Source organism: Trachurus trachurus (assembly GCF_905171665.1).
Source record: "Trachurus trachurus genome assembly, chromosome: 4".
NCBI lineage: Eukaryota > Metazoa > Chordata > Actinopteri > Carangiformes > Carangidae > Trachurus > Trachurus trachurus.
Window position 1 is genome coordinate 18,034,138 of NC_139898.1, and position 10,180 is coordinate 18,044,317.

General features: G+C 39.6%; 1 protein-coding gene across 1 annotated transcript; it reads right to left on the reverse strand.

Annotated features, from left to right (window-relative positions):
* Positions 1 to 274: 274 nt before the first annotated feature.
* On the reverse strand, positions 275 to 1,762 carry LOC310984483 (claudin-19-like). Its single transcript, XM_083969703.1, has 4 exons — positions 1,475 to 1,762; positions 1,002 to 1,166; positions 608 to 689; positions 275 to 486 (listed from the first exon to the last, which is right to left on the reverse strand). Exons 1-4 carry the CDS (start codon positions 1,674 to 1,676, stop codon positions 321 to 323), a joined length of 615 nt encoding a protein of 204 aa, XP_083825829.1. The 5' UTR covers positions 1,677 to 1,762; the 3' UTR covers positions 275 to 320.
* Positions 1,763 to 10,180: the final 8,418 nt, after the last annotated feature.

Consider the following 10,180-nt stretch of genomic DNA (forward strand, 5'->3'; position numbering starts at 1 on the left):
CAGGTGTTCTTCGTTGGTAGTGGTGAAGATAAACTGATTCTACATATACAAACAATTTATTGCGTTTAAACTGGACATGGAAATACAAAAGAAAAAAAACACACCAATCATTTTTTGTTATTTCACATTCTTACACCTGACAGCAGGGGAAAAAGTCGTGTCATACAGACTGATCCTGTGAGTAGGCCTAGTTCTGATCCAAACTGCTGGCTGGTTGGATGTAGGTAGTATATTTACAACAATCTCACAGTGGTAAGTTTCCCCCTCCTAGAAGTCGGCCCAATGGATGGACTGTTTCAGCCCCTCTCTCGGCCCATCGACTAGACGTAGTTGGACTTGGCTTTGGTGGTGGACAGGAGGTGATTGGAGCTTATGGATTCGGACGATTCGGACCGCGAGCATCTCCGACAGCTCAGGAAGGCACCGCCAGCCACACTGAGGAGGCCACCGGCCCAGCTGACAAACACTGCCCTACCAAACTCAGACCTGCCAGGATAACAGATATACACACATTTAGATACATTAACAAGATCTGTGTGTGTGTGTGTGTGTGTGTGTGTGTGTGTGTGTGTGTGTGTGCGTGCGCGTGCGTGCGTGTACACTGTACCTTTGCAGATGGTGATGGGAGTCATAGAAGGACTGGACGATCATCTTGACATACCAGGAGGTGATGACGATGGCACAAAAACCTGGAACAAAAAATTGCTCATCACAGTTGTTCTCATTTAAATTCTGTTAAAAATCTATTGGCTATTCCCACCATAAATGCCTCAATGTTTTTTCTTAAAGCTCAGGATGATGGTCTCAATTTTTATCCAACCAACACTTTAAGGGTAAAGATATTATCACATAAGACATAAGTAATTAATGTTGATCTTTTTTTTTTTTTTTTTACTTTTTACAGTTGATCAATCAATCTCTTAACTGACTTATCATGCCAGTTCTGAAAGTCTTGTGTTTGTGAAAGCCTGCCAGATCCTGCTACAGCCTTGAACCTATACCTGAAATCATGAATATGATTCCTCCGATCATGGCTGCTGTGGATTTGCTCTCGGGTCTGCCTTCCATGAAACGTGTGCACTTCATTCCCACTGTGGAGACTAGCACTGCCACGGTGGAGAGGAAGATGCTGACCAGCATCACTGCCCTGGTGGCCTGGACTTCAGCTAGTGGAAGAGAAGTGATACATGTCGGTACAGTGACCTGATGCAGTGTTGTGTTCACATCACATTGACATCTAGACAGTAAATAGTTTGCCCTTGTCAACACAAAATAATAACAAAGCAAATAGATGAACTGCAAACTCAAAAACACTATAACAATCCACATTCTTTATATGAGTATCAAGCTGATGCCATGAAGCAGATGAGGAGAGTTGATGTGGCATAGATGCACTTCAGACTGATGAAAGTAACTTATTCAGAGGAAGACATCAGAGCGGATGAGGTGGAGATGGAGACGCGCTCAAACCTACCTGGCAGCTCCAGGAGAGATTCGTGTATTTCGCAGGTCACTCTCTCGCTGCCGCTACAAACCATCCACAAGCCGTCATAGACGTAGTGCGTGTGGCCCTGCATCTGCTGCTTCCATTCAACCATAAAAGTAGCGGCAACAATGGCACCAAGACCTGCCAGAGAGAGGACGAATCCGATCATCTGCAATCCCGAGCCCGACATCGTATCCAAACAACAGCAGACTGGACGTCGGAGAAAATTGAGTTCCTATAACTTTGCGGGCAAGTAATAGCGATCCTGAAGTGTGAGTGAAGAGATCTCCGTTAACCGTTATACGTGCTGCTGCCTCTATTTAAAGCGCTGGGGGCGTGACGCACCAGAGGTCCCACTCCACCTTACTGTTGGCTAATGATGGGGAAATGTCTTCGAGGAAGTCTCATCGGACTAATTGATGAATGATAATAAAAACGGCCACAGACCCATTTGAAGAAAAATCAACTTGGATGCAAGATAAATTAGGTTGAGTGCAAGACTTGCAAAATAATGTAATGTTAATCCTCAAAATTAATACATTTCAGTTAAAGAAACAATCTTTTAAAAATGAACCTTATGATTTAAAGAAAGCAACAAGTATAGTGACAATTCTGTAAGCTGCTAGTGTTTGATTAAATTTACAGAATTGTTTAAAAACCAATTAAAATCAAGCCGGTACATTTCTCCATGTGGGTTAGTGATAATCTGGCTTTAAAAGTTAATTTCTTAATAAATGCTCCCTTTATAAAAATGCCTCAGTGGTTTGCATGACTCTGTCTTGTAAACGGTTTCTGCATGACTCCATCTCATAGCCAGCCTCAGCTCCATTTGTGACCCACAAGCCATTAAGACACATGCACATGTGGAACTGATGGGCACATTGCTATAAAAGAGTCCTAGATGTCTGACATTACAGTGCAGTTGGATAACTAAATCTGGATATTTTTCTAAATAGTCACTCAGTAAAAGCAACACATAAAGAAACGACAACCACAAAAACAAGAGGCAAAGGGACAAAAGCATAAGAGGAGGTCTTTCACCCAACAGAGTGATGTTTAACATGCTCATTGTGATGCCATTCCCCAGCAATTTACAACAGCAAGCTTGTGTTTATGTGAACAAACAGTGCTCATTTTACCCAGACAATTACCAAATTATTTGACCTTATTTGGTGAAGGGGATGCCAGTTTATAAACACATTTAACTGATAGATTGGATCAGTGTCCACCCTTTTCCTGAACTAAGCCACAACCAAAATATTTTGTTGCGATTAAAGTAACAGCTCCTTTCTGAGTTTACCACAAGAAAGTTGTTTGGTGTCCCTTCATTTACACCATTCACATGTATTTTGTTCATTTATTTAACAATTATTGTCTGGTCTGCAGGTTAACTTCAAGGAATTCCCGTTGTGTGTTTGCAGCCTGCAGGCAGATGGTTCACAACAACACATCTAAACAGACATGTGCAATAAAAGGTCATTAAATCACATGGCCTTGGTCTTATTAGAAATACATTTCCTCTTACATCGTGGTCAGTGCTGGAGGAATGTGTTGGTGAAAATGAAAAATGTGTCATCTCTCAATGACAATGACAATTTGTCCTCCCACAGAAACTATACTGTGATTGTAAATCAGCAGTGAGTACTGTCTCCTCCCCTACACACGTAATAACTGATTCACATCCTGGGGAGGATATAGTGGGAAAACTGTGACAAAGATGGTAAAACAGTTGTGATGCATCTGTAAAATGTGCTGATCAACATGTGTAACAAATGTGGATCAGTGTAGAAACAAACACAGCTCTTTGAGGGTGAAGACTTGGTCTTAAGGTTTTGGGTTAGAACTTTTTTCTTTAGTAGTAGACAGTCTTGTGTGATTTTCTACTTTGCAAAAAACAGTCATGGCCAATTTCTCTATCCATGATCCAAAAATCACATTTTTTGAATAATTTCTCAAATGTGATATCCAATCGCTACCTGGAGAAGGTGTATTCAGATTTTATACAAACGTTCACTTGGATTCAAGGAACTTGGAAGAGTTTGGTGTCTATGATAATTGCTCCTCTACACGGAAGTTGTATAAAGTTCCCAGGACTCATACTGAGCATGGTAAGGAAGCCTTCTCCTACGCTGCCCCTTGGTCCTGGAACACCACTCAGAACACACTTCAATTGCCCAATTTCATCTCTATGGGTGAATTCAAAACCCTTATAAATCATAAAGTAACAGAAAAATGCACCTGCTATGAATGATGATATGTTTGTATTATATGTAAGTGTTTATATTGTTAGGTAACCTGCTTCCATGCTGTATCAGTGCATTCTCTTAGCCAGGTCTCCCTCGCAAAAGAGATTTAATCTCAAGGGACTTTCCTGGTAAAATAAAGGTTGAAAAAAAACACACACAATTTAACACAAATATCTAGAAGAAAAATGAAGAAACACATATGCAAATGGTTAAAGGCCAATATACCTCAGTTGGAGCATGCAATAGAACTGCTGGGCAGGAAATCTAATTTTCATTAATTATTATTCATTATTTTATGATTTAATTGCTGTTTATTATTTAATGTTAGGCTATTTATTTATTTTACAATAATGACTTCTGCCTGCCTTTCTTTTGCAGGGTTAGAGGATCTTGAACCTACCTCAGCTCACACACTAGATAAGGGGTACTGTCAGAGGGCTTAAAAATATAAATAAACAACCATTTACACTCACTTAATCTGGAGTTCACCAAAATTGCTACACAAACAGACCAGATTAGTCCTGCCAAAACATCTGACTCACTGGATCTGAACTCAGGGCCTTTATCATGTTAACCAACAGTGCACAGGAGAAGTGATGCACTACATGTTTTTTCTTAGTTAGTCCAGATAATTAGAGATGCTCTCACTCATCATAATGGAAACTGCTTTGTTTTATTTTGAGCAATCATGTGATGGGCATTAAATGTTTCACCATTTGCAACCGGAAATAAAGTCTTCACACTTCCCTTTTAGCTGCCAGAAAAAGCAGACTCCTGCGATCCTTAGAATAGATATCATGTGCTCTCAAAAGGGGAAGAGGCCACAAAGTGTAGGTGTTGGATGTCCAAATCAGTCTGTAACATTTAGGACACATGGATTGTGTGATTCAAAACAGGGGAGGAGCCACTGTGTGTGACAGGTCAGATTATGGGCGAGATAGCGGATGTGACAGTGATTCTGATGGTTGATCAGCAGATACACCCACTCCCTTTAGACAGTTAAAGTCTGAGATGAATACATCTGGGAAAAACTCAAACTTTAACACCCAAACACACTCACCAAGGATGACAGGATACTAATAATAGATTTCATAATCCATTTCTAATAACACATCTGACTGTAAGAGTGCAGTAGTATTGCATGTGGTGTGATGAGCTACACATCTTATAATGATGAAATCTTTTTCGCTTAGAACAAGGATAAAAGTGGACTGGGTAATTTCATGGAAATGTAAATAGTGATAATGTAATTCATAATAATTAATTTAAATTCTTATTATTCCCGTTGTGCTATTTCTATTTTGTAGTTTTTTTGCTAGCAGATCCAGAGCTAGAAGTGCTGAGGCAAGGCAAGGCAACTTTATTTGTATAGCCCATATTTACAAACAGTTTGCCTCAAAGGGCTTTTTACATAGAGTAGCATCATTACAACATCCTCTGCCCTTAGAACCTCACATCGACTGAGGAACAACTCCCAAGAAAACCGTTTTAACCAGGAAAATATTGGAGAAAACTCAGTTCATTAGATGTTGTATATAGAGACAAGGAGGAATTAGAGGTCAACTATTTCAGTTTAATATTAAATCGTTTAGGCTAGTGCATTGCTTTTTTATGCAGTGGGGCTATATTGAAGCAAGAGATGTACATGCTCCACAGAATATGTTAGGTTTGATTATTTTTCTGCACTGAGCTGTGAAATGTTTTGACGTCTCCTGTGTGTCTGCCAACTGAATGGTCTTTTTATTTTATTGCATGGCCGACCAAACCAGTTTTCCCTCTTAGGTTATATCTACTCTATCATCCATACAGGAAGTAAAATATCAACACAGATACACTCTTGTTCTCAGACTCTGCTTGTGGAGTTGAGTTGCCATTTAGGGAATTGGAGCATGACTGTTCATTTATGGGTGTTGTGTTTTTGTGAAACATTCAAATTGTTTACAGAAAACTGCTTTGATATATTCAGCAAAAGTGGATGATGGCACAGGCACAGTGAACACAAAGATACAAAAAGGGTGGCTTGCTAACTTATAAATAGAGGCCAGTGGGTCCACAGCGCAGTCATCGCTAGTTTAACTGAAATAGGTTTCATTTTAGAATAACAGCCCTGACTAATTTACAGTAAATATATGTCCTTATCATAATTCAATGACGTGTCATGCCACCAGAGACTAAAATTGAGGCCCTGTCACTCCCTGGCCTGTCAGGAACTCAGTAGGCCACATGGCTTCCTGCAAGTGCTGCCTGACGCTCTCCATCATCACACAAAAGAAGGAAGCACCCATAGTGGAGGAGCTACAGTCTAATCTCCGTTCTGGGAATAGGGGCGAGCCACTGGAGTTAATTACACCCAAATATTTATTTAGCCACAGTGCTAAGTAGACAGGAGGGAGTTGAAAGTAGGTTAAAGTCATGTGCCTTTATATAATATTTGTGACAAAAGGTTAGACTGTTTTACGCAGCAGGAAAAAAAGGTATGAAATTTGTCAAAAGGCGCTGCAGCGAACATCTACTAATGCTGCAACATTAGTTTAGTCAACAGGCCTAGGCTATTAAAAAAACTGCGAAGGCATCTGATACTGTTAAACATGTGAGCAAGATGACATCTAGTGGCCACACTGAGACAAGCAGTCACCAGCAGCAGAAGTCAATGAAGACACACTGAGACACTTATTAAACGTCCTATAGTATAGCTGACTGCACACGGCCACAACCACAACACTGCTTCACAAAATACACTTCACAGTTTAGCGTCCCATTCATTTGCGGGTTTTAAAAGTATATAGAATGCATAGTTTATAGGTAACAATCCAGCCATGATCACAGGCAAATTATGTAATTTATATACAGATAGTATGGCATGCTGTATCTTTGCGAATCTACACAAAGTCAGTTAATGAAAGTATAGAATCGGAGGTCTATAACATAACATAACATAACATAACATAACATAACATAACATAACATAACATAACATAACATAACATAACATAACATAACATAACATACCGACGGTCAGTAATCATATACAGCTGATTTTATATTTATTTTTTACTCTTACTGTCATTTTAATCTTCTTTTGTCTTGTTTAGTATTTGATATTCTGCATTTGTAACTGTTTACTGTATATTTAGTTTCTGTTTAATCAATATTACTGTGACTTTTTTTTAACCGCTTTTGGGCCCAGTCCAGGCTGTTTTTCCTCAGGAAGCTTTGGTCATTTGTCAGTTGGTCACTCTTGAATGAGTGTTATCAAAGTCTTCTAGCCAGTGTGCTTTTTTATGCTGTTGGGGCTGGAGGAGCCATCATTGGTTTGCCTCCTGACTCACTAGAGGTGGTCATGGAGAAGAGAGTAAGAAGGAAACTTTTTTTATGAACATTGTTGTTGACTGCTGAGTGTTGTGGTGACATTCAATTTAACCTCTAATGGATTAATAAACTACTTTTTACTTGCTTAACCGTTTACTTCTTTTTGCGCAAAGTTGTTACTTTGTTAATCAAAATTTTATATTGTAAATCTTTATACAGTATTCTACCATTGAGACTCTCTTGTTTGAAAAAAGAGAAAAAAAAGAATGATCAAATAAATACAATTTAAAAAACCCACTGGGGATCGTCTGCTGGTAAGCCTTTCCCACACTCAGATGGTTTGACTTGTCAAACAAAGGCGTAAACAGACGCATTAATTACAGATACATTCCTTTAGGTGTGCAATGTGCATACTGTACCAACTCATTATCAAAGGTTCAGCAACTTCTTATGTTACAAAGCCATTCTTGTGTATGTGCTAACCCTAACCCTGCATGATCGCATGTGTGTGTGCATGTTCATGACTTTCTGTAAGTAGTTTATATAGCTAGTTAATCATAGTCATTAACTGAAGTTGGCCACAAATCTCTTATCTTTAGGATGTGTCATAAACATTTCATTCATTTTTACATTGTCCATTTTTGATTTTTGGTGATTAAGCTCACTCTACAGCGACTGTACTGACTGAGCAATCTGTCGGTCTTCTTAAAACAGATTGATAAGGAAAGGGCCAATCATCATGATGGATTCTGACAGAGAAAGGTGTTTGGGGTGAAAAAGCAATGAACAAAAACAATATGTAAAATCAGACATGTGAATGTTTTCTGGAGTTCTACTTACTACGTGTAATGCTGCAATATGGCCGGACTGCTCAGGATGCTCTAGACTACATTCACACCACATGTGCAGGTGCTCCTGGGATCTCTGTACCACTGCTAAACTCAGACAAGATGATGCAACAACACTCTTATACACCAACTGCTTACTGAAAGGTTATTCAGAAGGCAGGGCAATGGGAAAAGTATGAGTGTTACTTAACATCATGAACAACATGAACAATACCTGCATGCTCAAACTAAAGCTATATAACTTCAATCAATACGTTTTCTTTTTTAAATTTACACCTGTATTTTTCCTGTCAAAATGTTGTTAAAGATGCAACTGTAGGTGGGTGAAACCAAGAAAACTGCCCCTAGGATGTCTGATCTGCTGATTGTACATTGGTTGTGTTGTGTATAATCACAAAATATAATGCATCATACCTATATTAGCATTTGAGAGTCATAATGTTCCATATACACTATCTTGATTTTTGAGGGTGTATGACACACTTTCTGTTGCCACTTATTTAACTACAACTTCCAGGGTTAGGGTTATGGGGTTGTAGAGGAAATTCAGTGTAGTAAATTCAGTAGCACTCAGTCCTTTTGTGCAAGCTCAAACAAAAGCACCTGAGGACGGCCTTGGCACACATACAAAAGGTGACTCCCTGCACTCATGGGCCGAGGTGCTGCTCCAAACCAGTCTGATGTCATTCCTGCATCAGGCACAGCACAGAGCTCCTCGGGCCAAACGGCCTGTTTAATTTTTACACCCCACGATGAGAATGTTTGCCTTTGTCCACATGCCAAGATTCAGTGGCTGTCACCTTTTGCAGCTCCTCTTTAACCTTTAAAGTGCGACAGTCACACACTAAAGGGCTGAGAAAGTCCGGTTCTTCATCTTTATAAGTTCATATAGGAGGTTTTGACGCAGGGGGAATAAAAAGAAGAATAAGTAAGGTGTCGTCTGTACACATGACCTCACATATGAATAAAATGTGAATGCCATGTCTCTTATGATCTGATAATGAATTTCCACCCAATATGAAATAATCTGAATTCACTTTTCTGCAAAAGCAAGCTGGATACAATTTGAGTTTGGTTAAAATGAAGAGTAAGCTCTGATTTTTCAGAGGACGGTGTCTGACTGAAGGTGTGGTAAAAGTGGCAGCTCCTGTCAGTGCAGGATTAGTTCCTGGCATACAAAGTGAGCATTAGTGTAGGTGCTGCAGATTACACAGCAAAACTGGAAATGTGGTCTTAATGCTTACATACATCAAGCCAATGGTAGTTTATAGCACTTTCCTCTCTCATTCTTTAATCAGTTACATACTGTATAGTAATTTGTAACGGCTGTAATGATTCCCTCTATTAAAGTGAAGACAGAGCCTGCTTTTTCTCTGTTGAAGGTTGGATCAGTTTAGTTTCTGACAAAATAGTTCACTGACTACCTCTACCGGTTTTTCCTGAAGATGCGCCCCAGGCTTTATCGAGCTGAGGGAGAGAGAAAGAGAGAGAAAGAGGGAGTGAGATTAAAAAAAAAAAAAAAACGTGAAATGTGTCTGATTAAAGATGACTGTTGCACTTTCTTTCTCAAAGTCTGAGTTTTATTTTCCCTCAGTAGGATTTACATTTAGATCAAGTTTGAACCTGGATAGAGAGAAACATATGGAGAGGGTAGTTGGCACTCTTTCTCTCTCTCCCACACTCTCTCTCTCTCTCAAACAAGTGGGTGTGTCTTCATGTCTCGACACGGTGAGCTACAGTTCATAGACAGCTGCGCTCGTCTCTTTACCTGCCAGGTGAGACACAGAGCACACTCTGCGAATAGGTCACAGCAGCTAGTTCATCATTTTCAGGCCTCTTGAATGACTGGATGACATGGGGCTGGACAGGTGAGTACACACAATTATTTGGAAATATACTGTTGTAGATGTTGTGTTATAGCAGCGGTGTAACACTGTAAACAAACAGAAAGGTTCACAAATTATAATGCATGTCACCAGTTCTTCTTTTCAATGCAAACACCTGTTGTGGCTGATCTGTGACTCTGCTGGTAGTGCGATAGTTTTGGAGTTGAAAATGAATCTATGGACATATCAAACCAGTCTGAGCCTGAGCATGAATAAATATTTGCTTGGGTTCCTTCCTGCATTATCTGTATTTTGAGATGCAGCAGGAAGGCACATAGGAAGAGCAGGATCACAGATGCACCAATGACACCTTTTCAACATGTGACGTACAAAACAATAACTCCTTGTTTCTCTTCACAGGGTAATTTCACAGCAGTTCTGTTGCCCGCACAGCTGGAAACTTTG

What these genes read in the sequence shown, in the direction of transcription:
- LOC310984483 (XM_083969703.1), bottom strand. Translation starts at nt 1,676, where the DNA reads ATGTCGGGCTCGGGATTGCAGATGATCGGATTCGTCCTCTCTCTGGCA. An exon ending in ATCTCTCCTGGAGCTGCCAG is followed by an intron (nt 1,167 to 1,474) that starts GTAGGTTTGAGC and finishes CTCTTCCACTAG; the next exon opens with CTGAAGTCCAGGCCACCAGG. An exon ending in TCCCATCACCATCTGCAAAG is followed by an intron (nt 487 to 607) that starts GTACAGTGTACA and finishes TTATCCTGGCAG; the next exon opens with GTCTGAGTTTGGTAGGGCAG.